The following is a 16,760-nucleotide window of genomic DNA, read 5'->3' as shown; positions in this document are numbered from 1 at the left end:
AACTATTTGTTCCCATTTGATTATTTGAAACTTATAATTCATATTCTCACAAGGTAATACTATACATTATAATTTTATTATCAGGACAAGCCCAAAAGTGATTTAATTTATGATGAAGATAGAGCATAGAGCTTCTTCTTTATGGGAAAATATATGCATTCCTTTAATAAGAATTTACAGACTCTCTACCATTTGTCAAGCACTATACTGAGAGCAGGGGACAAAGGGGTGTTCAAACCAGACACTAACATTGATAAAATAATCACCCCAAAACATAAAGTGTTGGTTGTAACGAGGGCAGTGAAGGAAAGCCATGTTTCACCATGAGAGCTGGTAAAAGGAAGGTTCGATCTGCTCAGGGAGGGTGGGGAAGATGTCCATCCAGAAGCCATGCTTTTGTAGTGGTTACCCAGCAGCAGACTGGGTGGTAAGTGTTCTCCATGCTAAGGGAGCAAACAGCAGTACAAAGACCTTGTGGGAAAGACTGAAAGGCAGCCAGTCACAAGATGAGACCATGCTAGGGCTCCAAGACCATGCTGATAGCTTTGTCTTTATCCTAAGAAAATGTGCTCAGAGTTTTGGATTGGGCTTCTAGAAACACATCTTCGTGACTGGGGAACTCACCTGTCTTCTACCTTTCCAAGCAGCAGGAATGGAAATTCTATAACTCTGCATTACTAATGGTGAGTCCCATAGCCTACCAACATATTCCAAAGAAAGGGGGTAGGGGGATCATCTAGGTTTAGGATTGGGAACTTGAGGAAGAATGTCATGGTATTTTATTAGGATAAATACCTGAAATTTATTTACATGGACCTGGATCAGTCTCTATTCAGCTCTTTTGGTTTCTTCTAATAGCATAAAAGAGAGGGACACTATCTCTTATCATTAGTCACTTCTCCACTAGGTTTCTTTCCTATTTCACCCCACTGCAGAACACAAAAGATCTTCACTGATTTTACCCCCTTTTTCTAATTTCTTAAGCAACCATACCATTTCCTGGGAGTTACTAAGGATGGCTATTGCTGGAGACAAGACAATATACTGGAACAGAAGAGGTCAAGGTCAGTTTATCCATCATGGCAGTTCCATCAGGTGTTGGACTTCACTACTCAAAAGAAAGCTGCATGGAGGTTATGATGGGCCTATGGTAGGAAGTGAGAAGGGGGCTGGAAAAGTGGCCAAGACAGTAACAGCTGTTCTGGAGGAGAGCTTAGCTAGGGAAACCCTGACCTCCCCACTTACCTAGTTGCTTTGGGCAGCTCTGATGCTGTGGCCCCATCTGGGACGGGCACTGCCTTATATGAGATAGAAGCTATGAAGTGGAAGGAGTTGGTAGTGTGAAGAGGGGGCAAAAATGCTAAGTGGAAACAGCAGGGAAGCAAAGATTGGTCTGCAGGTCCCAGCTCATCTGCTAGCCCATCTCCACCTTCCTGGGAATGGCTGCCCTGCTGTGAGCTTGCAGCCCACTGGCTTCAGCTTCTTAGGATTTCTGTCTTTTCTTGTTGCTCTTCTCCTCCACTGCCTTCCCATGCTCACCGTATTTCGTATCTCTTACCTCTCCCTATGGCTGGACAGGCGGTTTGCAGAGAGTGTTGGAACAAGAACTAGACTAGGATACTTCCTATACACCACACACATGCAAACACACACACACCAGTCTTGGGTCCCAATACTGCCTTTAACATGTGCAAAGATATCTAAGAAAAGCATTTCAAGTCAAATATTTTCACATTTCCTGGATCCCCTGATGCATGTCACTGTTTTATCCTGGCAGTGAGGCATATTTTCATTGTTTTATGAAGGATGGAAAAAGCTGATGAGTTCTCATTTCCTTCTATAAACAACCTGGGAAAACAGCAACTCTGTGCATTTCCCTTTCATTTTCACTATGGACGAGAGGATAAAATATTTGCAAAGTTGAAAAAAAATTGAGAGGCAATAATTTAGGATGTTAACCTTTCCCTACAATGGCATTGCCAGCAGATCTTTCCGGCTTGCTAAGGGATTCAGAATTTGCGGAAGCTTGGAGCCCCTGAGCTGCTAGTGATCAATTTCACAGGTTCCTGTAATTATATGCAAGGCCTGGCATTTGCAAGGTTGGTCGAATGCCTGGCTTTTCAAACTGGGGTGCTGGCAGTGTGCCAGAGCCACCATAAACCACAGGATGAGCACCTTCCTGAGGGTGAATCGTACAAGAAGATTTACTGGAGTAGGGCTGTGAAATGACTTAACTGGTAAGTAATGTAAAGCATTTTATTTTAAGATGATTGCAATATATGTATGCTTTAGAATATAATGTTCAATTTCAACAACAACAAAAATTCTCCCTTGCATAAGCTATGCACTGAGGATACAGACACATCAACTTTAAACCTTTGATGATAAAGTGGAAGAAGCAATGATATGATGCAAAGAAAATGGATGTGCAAGTATTTTCCATATTAACTCAGTCTTAATAAGTCACCAATAGTGAACCCTATGGCCTGGGGTGGGCAGTCCATATAAACAGGATTTGGCTGGAAGAAGCTTTGGTAGAAGAAGATGCAGAGGTGGGAATGGGCCCATACCTGGAAAAAGTACGGGCATCGTGATCTTTATTGGCATAAAACTTTGGGACTCTACTCAGTTCTGGAAGATTCTAAGTTTAACTCCTTTCTTTTCTTCTTTTCTCGTCTGACTTATAAGGAATCTTAGAACTAAAGTTCAAAGAAGAAATTAGTGAGTGGACCATCCTGGACTGTAACCTCACGTCTGTCTAATATCTGAACCTCTGTCTTTGTTACCCTGCTCTGTTGGCCTGACAGGGGCATTGATCTCAGTTCTCACATGAACTAGTTGGGTATTGCTAGTAAAGTCACTCAACAACGCTGGGTCCCATTTTTCCTAGCCAGGAAAATAAGGATCCAGGACAATTATAATTTCCATAATGGCTTCCAGCTCCAAGAGCCTACGCTCTTAGAAATGAAAAGATGTGCAAGCTTTCTGGATGTTTTGGGCAACAAAGAGCAAGCACTGGTCTTTTTCCCTCTTTAAACTAAGTGTCAGGGTAACTTATCTATGCCCCAAGCTTTTCTAGAAAGGAAGCATTTAAAAATCTACTGTATAGAAACAAGATTTGGTTTCATCCATAAGAATCTGCTGTCTTGTGACATGAAATTTCAACTTTGAGACCACAAATAACTACAATTACTTTGTCTCTCTTAGTGAAAGCTTTTATTTATTTACAGACAAAATGAAATGTTTCCTTTTCATTCTTAGGGCTTAGATAAACTTTAGGGAGCTTGGAAGTGCTTAAGTGAGTTGACTTTGTTTTTTAAACAATTGGCTACAGTGGTTATGGCTAATTATGTAGAAAGCATAATATAATGATATTATAAACAGGCTTCATTTCCAGACAGCTGAACTCACAGGCTTTGCCACAGAAGTCAGAAGTGGCCAAGATGAGGCACCTGGCTTTCAAAGAAGCAGCAAAAGCAAGCCAGAAAAAAAGTGAGGTGGCTGTCATTAAAAGGGACCACTGACTGGTGCCATTCAGAGCATAAGTAAAGCCTCCTTCAAACAGTAAATTTATTTGTTCAACAGCGTAGATGCTGTTCTAGAATCTAGGTGATAGCAGTGAATAAAATACTCAAAGCCTCTCCCTGAAGGAACTCAGGTTCTAGTGGAAGAGTAATAATGATAGCAATAGTAGCATAAATAATATTACTATTAAAAATACGAGCAATAATTGAGAAGTGATTATCTTTATATATCTGACACTATGATAAGTGTCTTAATACAACAACCCCATGTTACAGGCATTACTATCCACATCTGACAGTTGAGGTTACTGAGGCCTAGAGAAATTAAGCAATTTGCTGGAGACCACACAGCTAATAAGGGACAGAATTTGAACCTAGATCTATAGGACCCTGAGGCCCACGCTTACAGCCACTTTGATACGTGCACTCTTTCCCCAATGTGCTTTGGTCCTCTAAGGGAACTCTGATGCTGTGATACGTACATACTGATTACACAGAGTGACACAGATCATGTTTCAAGAAGCCTATATCACCGCATAGGCCAACAGGACACCAGACCATCAAGCAAAGGCAGCCTTTTCAGAGGCCTGAGAGAAACCGGGTGACCGAAGAATGGAAACAGCAATTGTTTCAGGAAAATTAAAAATTAACTACAGAACACTACTGTTTTACATTTAAATTTGTATATTTAGATGTATAATTATGCTTCAATAACTGTATATAAACAGTATTCGTAATAGCCAAAAAATAGAAATAGCCCATATCCATCAACTGATGAATGAACAGACACAAAATGTGGTATATTGATACAATGAAATACTAATAAAAAGGAATAAATTACTGATGCATGATACAACATGGATGTACTTTGAAAATATTTTACGATTCCATTTATATGAAATATCCAAAGTAGGCAAATCTAAAGAATCCAAGAGTAGATTAGGAGTTGCCTAAGGCTGGGGGACATGGGGTAAGAAATGACAGCTAATATGGGGTTTCTTTGGGGGGATGATGAGCATTTTCTGAAATTAGATTATGATGATGGTTGCACAGTTTTATGAATATACTAAAACCACGAAAAATTGTATGTTATTTGAATTATATTTTAATAAAACTGCTTTAAAAATTAACTACATATAAAAGATGGGGCTCTGTTATTATTAACTGACTCTTCTATTATTCTTTTAAAATCTAAATGAAATAATTTCTTATAGTAAGTAAAACACAGAAACCAGGGTATGAGAGACTTAGTGATTATTGAATCCAGTAAAGGGAAAGTGAATTTTATCAAAAATACAGCTGCTTGGGAAGAAGACCTAGGAACATTTAAGTAAAACTAGATTCATTTAGAACATTTAAAAATGAACTCAGGTCAGCAAAGTACAGCAGTGAGGCAATTTCACGTTGATTTTGTTAATTTCAGTTCAATTTGCAGTCACTTGTAGGGAACTCCCTGTTGACGATGGCTGGAATGGGAGACAGGTATAAATTATTATCTTCAGTTCTAAAGATTCTGAAGAGATTGCCTTTGACTGTCCAGAGGATTTAGATTCATGTTCATATTATGACTCTCTCTCTCAGGAATATTTCCACTCTGTTATGATCAGACTCTGCCCTAAACTCACATTTTCCCCTAGAGTTCCTAGGTACAGGATGTTGATCCATATCTGCTCAGGACCCCTGGTATGTTTATAGAAGAATGTAGCCTCAGGGACTTAGGGTGTTGCAGAAACAAATTGCAATTGATCCCTCCAAGGAGTTCTATGAAAATGGGCCAGAATTAGAATGTAACAAATGATGCAATTATTTATTCATTCCTAATGTATTGATTTCAGTTTCTACTGAAATGTCTACAAAATTCACAGGGAGTATGGTACCAAAGATGTAAATACAATTGAGGTGAGAGATGTGAATGTCTAAATATACTGGCTGACAATTAATAATAGGTCATTGTCCTGATGCCTTAAGAATTCCACACTTTAAAATTTGCAAGAGTTCTGAATTATAAAGACATTTTAATAACGTACATATTAGCAAAATCACCAAACATTCTTACAAAATAAGCACCCATTCTGGGTAGGTGACACTGTTCCTGAACCAAATTATCTATGAGTGATCTGTGTGATTTAATTTGCTTTTCTTTTCCTCTTTAGTGGCGAAATCTAGAAGTCCATCAAAATGCTATGTCCCCTCCTTTCTTTGTAGTCAGATGTATAGACTACAAACTAGACTACATTTTCTAACCTTCTTTGCAGTTAGATTGGTCATGAGATTAATTTCTCTCTTTCCAATGGAAGCTGAGTGGAAGTGATGAGTGCTACTTTGGGTCCTTCCTTGAGGGAGGCAGAGCGACTACTTGACACCGTGGTAGATTTCTGGCTCCTTGAATGATAGATTGGAACAAATCCTCCCACAAGCAGAATGTTTACTTTGGAACTGTTAGCAAAGAGCGAAATAAACATCTATATGCACTAAGACACCCTATTTTTGAGTCTTTTTGTTACAGCAGCTTAACTTTACCTTAGTTAATATAGTCTCCTTCGAATGCATTTTAAGATACATTTGAAAAATAAAATCATTGACTAAAAAGGTTTGACATGGAAAGCATTGTCCTCAAGAGTTAAATGGACTTGACTTCTCTAAGAACCATCAAAAGTATTTTTGAAGTCCTTTTTAAAGAGCGCTATGTTGATTTAAGCTCATCCTTTGGATACAAGCAGTACAAGGATCAAGAAAAAGAAGTGTCATTCAAGACTGGATGAGAAAAATAAACAGAAACATGGAAATTATTTCAGTGATCAAACAAACTGTTGTCAATCCTTAAACTCCCAAACAGTTCTTTAGGGAAAGCTTCTTAATAGTGCTTTCATTTTTCAAGGTGCCTGAAAGATATCCCCAGAGTTACTACTAAATGGATAGGCTCTATAATTTACTGACATAGTTTTTCTATTTCTTTAAAAGGCTTAATGTTTTAATGCTTCTTAATAAGTAAATTTGTTTTTTTTTTAAAGTATAGCATAATAATAAGTGGCAATCTGAGGGAGGTGTGAGTTGGAATTCATTTATGCCTTTTAGTCCTTAGTCGTTTTTAACTTGATATAGCTGTAAAGGAGTACACATCCAGACCTCAGGAACAGTAACAAAGTTGTGATCTTTATTATTTTTGAAACACTTAATCTTTTAATTAAGTCCCCAATTTTTTCCAGTTTGAACCGAACACTGGGGAGACTGACAGTGATTTCTCACTGCATCGGCAGTACCAGAAAGCTAAGTTTCCAGGATTTCGTTTGGCAGCTCTCCTGAGGGAACCCCGCCCATGTGTTTCACTGCTATTTTTATGTGTGTTGAACTAGCGTATATTATTGTTGGACACTGGAAACTATTTTCAAGAGTGAAGTTAGTACTTTGGGTTTCTTAGTGTGATGTCTTTTTAATATTAAAGACCTGGGTACCTTATAGAGAGCAAAGAAGAGTTTGTACAATGTTTTGTAGGATATATACATAAATGTGTATGTGCACGCATATATTCTAACTCGGAGAGTTAGAAACAATTTAGCTGTCAGAATTCCGTGTCAGTTCTCTCTTCGCTGCCCCATAGGGGTCAGCTCAGAAAATAATATTCAAATGTGATATAATTGAGATGGGCTTGGCCCCAGCACCACAATTTTACAAGGGATATAAGTTATACTAATTCTAATGTTACTTTGCTTTGCCAAGAATGATAATGTTTCTCATAGTGGGAATAATTTGACAAAGACAAAAAATTTAGGATGCGAGAGAAGAGATTTTATGAGGGAGAAGAGTCATCATTAGACTACGTGAAAGGAAGCTTTCAGAGCAAATGGAAATATCAAAGAGAAAAGAACAAAGCAAGAGGAAGGAAGAGGGCTGTTAGGGGGATGAAAGGAAGAGGTGCATATTTTTGTCAATTTTGGTCTTGTTCTCAACGCATTACATGAGATAACTCTTCCAGCAAGCCCACAATTGCACAGCGATGGTTGTCACACCTTCTCAAATCTGTCAGCATTTAACGCTGATGGAGGGCATGCCCTTGGCATTGCCATTGGAGAACGTCCTGATTTCTTTCCAAGTCATGTCTGTGAATTTAGACAGATGTATTGATAAAAATATTTGCCAAGTAGATATAAGGTTAACAAAACATCGCGTTGGTCTCCTTTTTACCAGCTAGAAGCAGAAGAACAAACTTGAATGCAAATGAGGGATTCAATTAGAAAGTTGTGGCCTGCCAGCATTTGGTGGAGAGCAGAGGGAAGCCAGGTGATTTGACAGAAACAAGCCTTCTACGTTGATAACAGAAATATATATGAATAAATAGTGGAGCTGCTTCAGCTAAGTTATGCTGCACTTAAATTTTTCCTCAGATTCCCAGCCAATAACTCAGTGTCTGAAATTCCTTCCTTTCTAAATATGCTACTTTGTATAATACCTGGAAAGCAAGCTTCAAGTTTTTTTTTTCTCCAGAGAGAATATTTTCCAAATTTTCAAGTACTCAAGGAATACACTTTTCCACCTGGACTTCATTTCTGTTAACTATATTGCCTCTCATAAAATGGACTAAAATTATTTTTGCCATTCGCTTCTCAGTAAAAATTCCATTTCCATGTATCATGTCTAGCCTCTTTTGTTAAACGTATTAGCACCAGAGTGTCCAAATCAGGCTCAAAGGGCAGAAAGCACGCATGAGGTCTGAAATGTCCATCAGGGAAGTTCAAATCTGTCCCCCCTGAGACTGGTTTAGAGGCCAATTCAAATTTTTAACAGGCATCTGGGGGTTTAAAAACCCTGGAAGCCTCATCTGGGTCTCTTTTTCCCAAAGTAACACAGGCCTTTCTTTGGTATTTAACCAAACGGGGCTTTTCATCCTGAGTGTGAGCAGGAGGTCTGGTGCCCTGTGGAAGCATCCTGGAAACATTATGCTGGAGCAGCAACAGTGTTTGCTAAAAGTCAGAGTGGAAAAGTCTGGTTCCTCTTCCAGGAGAACTTCAAAGGAGGCAGGGCCTGGTCCCATCATGTCTCCTCCTTAAATCAGGTTGAATCACTCGATGGATATTCTTCAGGCTGTGTCTTGCAAAACGGTTCAGCTGGTGTTGCTGCATTGGAGCATTTGTCTCCACAGGGCTGGGGAGTGGAAGAAAGGCTACGAGAAGATTCAGCTTCTGCTGTGACTCTGGATACCTCCAAAGTACTGGTGGTGCGTCAGATGCTGCAGGCACACTTCGAATGTGGTGGTAATGTCTGAGTTCCCCTGAAATGGGAATGCTCACGCTTGAAATTGCCCTGGTAGGAGATCATCTTGGCGAAGAAATGATCAAATCCCTTCAAAAGCTAGTTCCGCCATATTCAAAATTTTGTTTTAGTGAAACTAGGGTTACTGTAGATTTGTGGGCCAGAAATCTAAATGTGAAGGTAAAACCAAAGCAAACAGATGTCTGAGAAATTACAGCTGCTGGGAAGGTGGGTCTAGGGCATGCTAGGAGACATCAGAACAGGGCCTCGCATGGCTGGCCAGCTGACCAGTATGTTCCTGATTAACCATTGTCCCAGGGACCATGATAAACCCCACATGGGTTTTCACTTAACTGAAGTAAAGTGCTCTATTCAGCTTGGCTCTTTAACTGAATAACTTCTCAAGTTTCCATTTTACCTTTGTCAGTGTGGACACTGCCATGCCCACAAATACCAATTCCAGCTTGAGGCTGCTTTTAAGAAACATAAATATTTGTTTTCCCTAGAATAGAGATGTTTGCCCATTAAAAAATATCAACTGAATAGCTTTCTGTTATTTTGTCAATCAACAATTCTGTTTTTTATAATTAGGCAACAATTTGGGTTACAATTACTATCATTGCCCTAACAGCAAATATTTGCTAGCTTCTCCTATAGACACAGTGCTTTGCTAGGCACTGGGCGTACAAAGAATACATACAAGTGAATCCCTGGTCTTTCAGTTCCAAACTGGCTGTGGGCACAGAATATATAAGCAAAAATCTATGGCGTAACATGAGGAAGCAGTTGATAAATATGTCCGAGCTGAAGGATTTCAAAAGGTATAATGCCCAGCACGGGTTGGCATACTCAGGGAAGACTTCCTGGAGATTAAGTTTCAACCTGTTTACATACGCCCGGTGTATTTTTATTTGGAGCGTGGGGTAGAGAGTGGTGGCGGTGATGGTGTGTGTGAGTTTGGTGGGTGTGCAAGGATGCAAGAGGTACATTTCAGGAAGAGACTCAGGATTGGACCTTATTATGTAATGACATGTTCTGAGATTCATCAGCTCTTATGTAGGCCACAGAAGATATGCTCGTGATGAGTGGGTGCCAAAAAGTTTCTCAAACTACATTCTGAAGAAAACACTAGTCCAGAGAAAGATTGAGAAAAGAATCACTTTCATGGGCAAGGAACTTTGAGAAATGCTGCAAACTAAATCCTCCCTTGAAAGATGCAAAGGCAAAGGTGTATGTGAAATTTCATAGTACACAAGTTCACATCCTTGAGGGCAGATTTTTTTCTCCCTCACTCTCACAAATTTTGAAAGCACTAGTTTAGAAACGTATATAAAGTATCCATTGTTGAGGCTAGGAAGAATGAACATTAACCTGTAAGTAATGGAATATGATCAAAGGCTCCTGAGCAGATGGAAAACATGCACCAAGTGGTATTGCAGAGAAATTAGTCTACCAACGTTTGGAATACGGAATAGGAAAGTCAAGGAGTGGAACCAGGAGACTATTTTGAAAAGTTGCTCTAAATCCACTAGAGCATGATTTACGAAAGCATTGGGTGTTGTGTTTGTTTGCTTGCTTTTTAAAATTTTTCTTTGTACTTGTAGACCACTTTCTTTAAATAAAGTATTATTTCAAATCCTGATAAATAATGATAAAAAGTAAAACTTATCTGGTTAATAGAGGGGGAGGAGCAGGGCTCTATATAATAGCAAGAAAACAACTCTGCAGGATAATATATGAGTCCTGGGAAGGAACCAAGGACTCAAAAGAAAGCTCTAACTTCACAAGGGACAAGTGAAATAATTTTCAGGTTACATAATGCAGAATGGTTCATAAACTACAGAGGCTTGGAGTAATCTAAAAGTTACTTAAACAAGATGTTATGGAGCTAAAAGCAATTGTAGGTCTCAGCATCCATTCTGGCTAACCAAAGGCAACGTGGCACACGACCTTGTAGCTTTCAGCCTCACTTTTAAATTTGCCCAAATATAAAGGGGAAAGAGAAAAGTAGCCAGGACTTAAGAAGTATATTCTTTGACCTAGCATTGTGAAAATGACTAAGGTTGCCTGGTGACAGCCCTCCATGCCAGCTTACTGTGACTCACTCTATTAATGCTCTACTTGACACTTTTCAATGTTTCCCTCTCATTTGCCACAATAGAGTCCTGAACTAGTTGTTATATTTTGAGCCGTAGTACTCTCCCTAGGGTGAAACCCTTGCCCTTGTGGGATTGAAATTGACTATGATTCATTTCAGACTTGAGTTAGTTCTTACTATCCACTCTGGGGCCTCTAATTTTATGGTTCTTTCTTATCTTCCTTTACTTTTCTGGTTTTCTCTACCACCAATCCCCCTCTTTTTTTTAGTATATCATATTAGATCAAATGCCCTTTTGAAGCTCTTTGCACATTACCATGAAATTCTCAGAAACAAAATAGACATCAACCATCTGACAAGGTAACAAACATAGAAAATGATGTGCACAGTATCGGTTTAAGCAGTTGGGTTTTTGTTTGTTTGTTTGTCAAGAAAAATCAAGATGGGATGAAAGAACATGCTCAAAATAAAAACCATTTCTGCACTGGAGTCTAGTTTGACTCTAGATAAGGCAAAATAAAGAGCTGGGATCTTTACCAGGCAAAACTTTGCACGTAATGTTTCCTTAAGTAAATACTTAAGATTTCTAACTGGGCATTTGTGAGGCAGAAAGAATGGTCATGGTGGGGATAATTGTACAGATGGTCTAGGTTAGCCCCCTCCAGCCCACTGTCCACTCTGTTTCGACAGAGACAGGCTGTAGCAGAATCTGGAGAGGAAGAGGGCAGGCGTACATTTTTTAAATAGTGTGACCAAATCCTTCCCCAGTTAGTTTGATTCAGGCCTCCATTTTCCATTTTATTCTGACCAAGATCTTCAAAAGAAATACCAGATTAAGGAAAAATAAATCTCCTACCTTTGACATCAATCTAGGTACCCTTCCCTTATAGTAATGCATTTAAACTTTTTTTTTTTTTAGATTTTTACATATTTTATTTTCCAGCTGAGCCCCTCCACATAAGAAGTTTAAGTTCAGAAAGAAAGTAATCTATTTTACTTGGCTCAGAAAACCCTAAAATGTTTGAGGAAGACCCTAAAAGCAATCACAGCATCAATAAAAATAAAGAAATGGGACCTGATCAAATTAAAAAGTTTCTGCATAGCCAAAGAAACTATCATTAGAGCAAATAGACTACCTACAGAATGGAAGAAAATATTTGCATGCTATACATCTGACAAAGGGCTAATAACTAGAATCTATACAGACCTCAGGAAAATCAGTAAGAAAAAATCAAATAACTCCTTTAAAAATTGGGCAAAGGACATGGACAGAAACCTTTCAAAAGAAGACAGACTAATGGCCAACAAACACATAAAAAATGCTCAACATGTCTAATCATCAGGAAAATGCAAATCAAAAACCACAACGAGATATCACTTATCTCCAATGAGAATGGCTTTTTATCAGAAAGTCCCAAAACAACAAACGTTGGTGTGGATGCGGAGAGATAGAAACACTCATACACTGCTGGTGGGACTGCAAACTAGTACAACCTCTGTGGGAAGTAGTATGGAGATATCTCAAAGAATTAAAAGTGGAACTACCATTTGATCTGGCAATCCTACTACCGGGCATCTACCTGAAGGAAAAAAATACATTCTATAATAAAGACACCTGTACTCGAATGTTTATAGCAGCACAATTCACAATTGCAAAGATGTGGAAACAACCCAAGTGCCCATCAATACATGAGTAAATTAATAAAATGTGGTATATGTATACTATGGAGTACTATTCAGCCACAAAAACCAGTGGTGATCTCTGGCACATTTTGTATTATCCTGGATGGAGCTAGAGCCCATTCTACTAAGTGAAGTATCACAAGAATGGAAAAACAAGCACCACATCAAATTGGTACTCACCATCAAATTGGTACTAATTAATCAACACTTATGTGCACATATGGAAGTAACATTCATTGGGGATTGGGCAGGTGGGATGGGGGAGGAGGGGGTAGGTTACATTCACACCTAATGGGTGCAATGCACACGGTCTGGGATGGGCATGCTTGTAGCTCTGACTCAGGTGGTACAAATGCAATAGATGTAACCCCAGTGTTTGTACACCCATAGAAATTTTGAAATTAAAAATATATATATATCTTTTAGATGTAAAGGTGAATAAATACATTATAATTTGAAAAACATAAAAATCATGTATGATTTAAAATGTACTATAAAATATATTAAAGAATAAAAAATAAAAATAAAAACTACAAAAAAAGAAAACCCTAAAATTACAAATACATTCCATTTTACCTTAATACTCTAAAACAGACTTATTAGTTGTCTGAAAAAAATTATAAGAAATGTTCTTATAGGCGGAAGATTATTAGAGAGTTTTAGGCTAGTGTAAACAAGTGATTAAAAACCATTTTGCTTCCATCTATAAGTGAAGCAGTCACTACTTAAAACAATCTATCAAAACCAGGAAAAATATTTGCAGTTTACTAAAATTCTTTGTTTTTATTAGCAGTCAACTTCTTTGGATTTAAAAAAAAAATGAAAATACAGATATATGTCTTTGTATGCATTTAAATCTTTCTATTACTTTGTAAGTTGCAACAAATAATGACATTTAATGATAATGCTAAGCTAATGATAATGCTATATACACTGTGCTTTTTCTGAGACAGATAACTTGACTTTATTAAAGAAAACAATATTAAAGGTCAATCCTACTATAACCGAAACTTTTGCTTAACAACAGACATCAAGCCAGCACGTATCAAATTATTTCACGTGATATCCAACACAACAAAATTCAAGAACACAAAGGAACATGAACAGCTTCTTGAAGTTCCTTAATGGGATTTGACCTGCATTTTGAGTCTTTTTAAATCACAGCAAAATATATTCATCAGAAAACCTCTTAATTTTCCACTTAATCCCTGCATTTAACAACAAAATAAAAAAATATAAATATAATGGAAAGCTAGATCACTTACCATAAATGCCTGTTGAGATGCAGGGAAATGCCTGTGAATAAACCACAAAAATAACAATAAATTTTAAAGAACAACTCTCCCTGTGATCATCTATCTTGACATGTATTTTGCTTGATAATGGGATGCCCTGTACTTACATACTCAGAGCTAAGTATTGAAGTAGAAGATACTCCGGAAATGTGGACATTTGATTACTGAAAACAGTTCCATACCGGTAATTATTCCAACTTGTAAAAACCATCTGCTAAGTTTTCAGGAATCATATGAGCCAATTATTAAACAATTATTATTAAGAAATTAAATTACATAAACCTACAGTGACATAAATTATATCAAAGCGAAGATAACCAATAGAACTCATCACTTTCTAATTACTTTGCCATATTTTTTACTATTAATATTACCTATGCTTTTGAGATTATTTACATCTCTTGCATGCAAATGGTGAAATACTAATAGCGTCTCCCGAGCATTTGCCTGGCCCCATGTTACGTGATGCTGCATTGGTGGCTTGAATCTGGAGACATCCATCAACACATATGACCCAGGTCGTGGGACAATTGAAACCACAGCCTGGCTACAGATACAAAATTTAGGTAAAATTCAACAAAAGCATTCTGTGAGAATTAATTAGCTATTTAAATTTATAATAAAGATATTATATATTTTATTCTTATATGTAAATTGTGTGCTACACATTCTTTACATGAGCAAAATTTAAAATCGACATATACAATACATAAGCTCTTTTGAGAGCCAGTCTTTAAACATTTACCGGCCCACTACTGCTTAGCTCATATTTTACTTAGTAATGTTTACAGAATTTGATTGGAAAAAATGAATGAACAAATATCAATGTATGTGTTACTCTAAATTAGGCTTTCTAACTGTGGAAAGTGATGTGGGTGTGGCAACATCCTCTGCCAGTGTATTTCTGTGTACATTCCATCAAGTTTGTTTTCATCTTTCTGGTCTGTATTTTTCCATTGTAAAATGATGAAGATGATAACTTGCTCCATGTAGAAATGCGCCGTGGGAATTTATGACAGAATTTTTTTAAAGAAACTGACACTGTGCTAGAATCTAAAAACTGCAGCTGCTGTTAACCATAATAACTGACAGTACTATTGAGGTTAATAATGAGGAGATATCTAAGTCCTTTTTCTTTATATCTTTGGCTTAAGTGTGTACTGTATTTTATTAATATTTTGCTTAACATGATTATAGACTATATGTCTATTCCCTGTACACGATGTCCCATTAAAAAGGTCAAAATATATGTGATTTTGTTTTCGAGAAAGTAATAATTGACTCTGCTAAGCTCAATTATGTGTCTGTAAAATGATAGATGCTTTTTTTCTGCTCCTGTAGGAAATCTTTACTAGTAAATGCTACTGTTTACAATGAGAAAATAGGACAGTACCTGGAACACAGTAGATGCTATTTTTTAAATTAAATTAATGAGTTAATGCTTTGGTTCTCAGGGCTGTTGAAGTGCCAATAAGATCCAGAGAATGTTCTGGATCATCTAATGACACAGACTTTCAGTTTTAAAATGAAGATAATGGCCACCATATAGAAATGTGCTGTGGGAATTAATGATAGGACTATTTTTATGAATTTCTACATGACAATATTTATATATGAAGCAACAGTATAAAGCAAATTCTGAAAATATTGTAGTCTCTCTACAAGCATTCACCAAGACTACCAACAGGTCTTACTCTCAGTATGAAAATCAACTGCAAGCTCATTGTAAGCAATTTGTTACTAGCGGTAAGTGCTCGGTGTTGAGAAATGGTCTACTGAAAAATACAAATTAGAGAGGATTCAGGGTCATTCCTATAATTTGTGCCATGTCGTTCATGTTTCATTGTGTCTTTTAAGTGAGATAGATGTGAATTTACAGCCCGAGCCCTAGGAATTGCACGGGAGAAAACTAAACAAATGAGCATCATCCATCTCATGTTTAGAGGAAAAGAAAGGTCTGAGAAATGCTGCATTGAGCCATCCAGGTGTAGGAGAGGTGAAGTTTTACCTCTGTCCTCTTAGGGTTTTTCAGCTGGGGCCGAGAATTAAATTGACATAGGACAGATCAACAGGAGAAAAAAAAACAAACAAAAATTATTTAACACAAGTTTTATGTGGCATTGGAGCCTTTACATGGAAATGAAGGCCCAAAGATGCAGTTAGAGTTGAACACTTATATATGGAATTGGACAAAGAGTAGTAAGTTGTGAAAATGTGGCGAGGCAAAGGGCCCTGGGCTAGTGTACTTGATTGTGTGGAAAAGTGACTAGGAAGGTAAGAATTAGTTTAACAAGGTTTGTCAGTGGAGATTTCCCTTGGCCTCAACTTTCCATCCTTGATGATGACAATGACACTTTCCTTCGGGTATAGGGAGGACATCTGTCACATGGGAACTTCATCTCCCACTTTAAGAAGGAAGTTCAGGGTGTTCTTCTTGCACCTGCTCTTTTTTAAGTGCCTTTAGTTCAAAATAGTCAATATGCCAGAGGGGCATATTTTAAGCTTTTCAAAGGGAAAACCGGAAGACACCAACAATGTTTTCAACAAGCAGGCCCACTGTAAATCCCACTTGCTATCCTTCCAGTTGATGATGTGGGGCAGTTTGCTTAAGTGATCTGAGAGTCAGCTTCCTGATAAGTAAATGGAAACTATAAGACCTGCCTCAAAGGGTTCGTAAGAGGATTAAGAGGAATACAAACACAGAGCATTGTGTCTGACAAGTAGTAACGTATCAACTAATGATGACTTCTGGAATGGATGCTGTGATGTCCACCAGGTTCCAATTCAAGGAGAGACTTGTTGCTCTAGAGCAGGGCTTCTCAACCTCGGCACTGCTGATATTTAGGACCAGATAATTCTTTGCTCTTGTAGGCTTCCTGTGCATTGTGGGATATTTAGCAGCATCCTTGGACA

The 16,760-nt window shown here is 37.8% G+C and overlaps 1 protein-coding gene across 4 annotated transcripts in view; it reads right to left on the bottom strand.

The window, feature by feature from the left end:
- Positions 1–16,760, bottom strand: part of MACROD2 (mono-ADP ribosylhydrolase 2) — a 1,707,340-nt gene that overhangs the window by 521,775 nt on the left and 1,168,805 nt on the right. For all 4 annotated transcript variants that reach the window (XM_069495843.1, XM_069495844.1, XM_069495845.1 and 1 more), the window contains exon 7: positions 13,818–13,848. In XM_069495843.1, the coding sequence (XP_069351944.1) occupies positions 13,818–13,848 (31 nt within the window). The remainder of the gene's footprint in view (positions 1–13,817; positions 13,849–16,760) is intronic.

Source organism: Eulemur rufifrons, chromosome 20 (genome assembly GCF_041146395.1).
Source record: "Eulemur rufifrons isolate Redbay chromosome 20, OSU_ERuf_1, whole genome shotgun sequence".
NCBI classification, from domain to species: Eukaryota; Metazoa; Chordata; class Mammalia; order Primates; family Lemuridae; genus Eulemur; species Eulemur rufifrons.
Note: the sequence above shows the minus strand (reverse complement) of the source record. Positions and strands in the feature narration are given on the sequence as shown.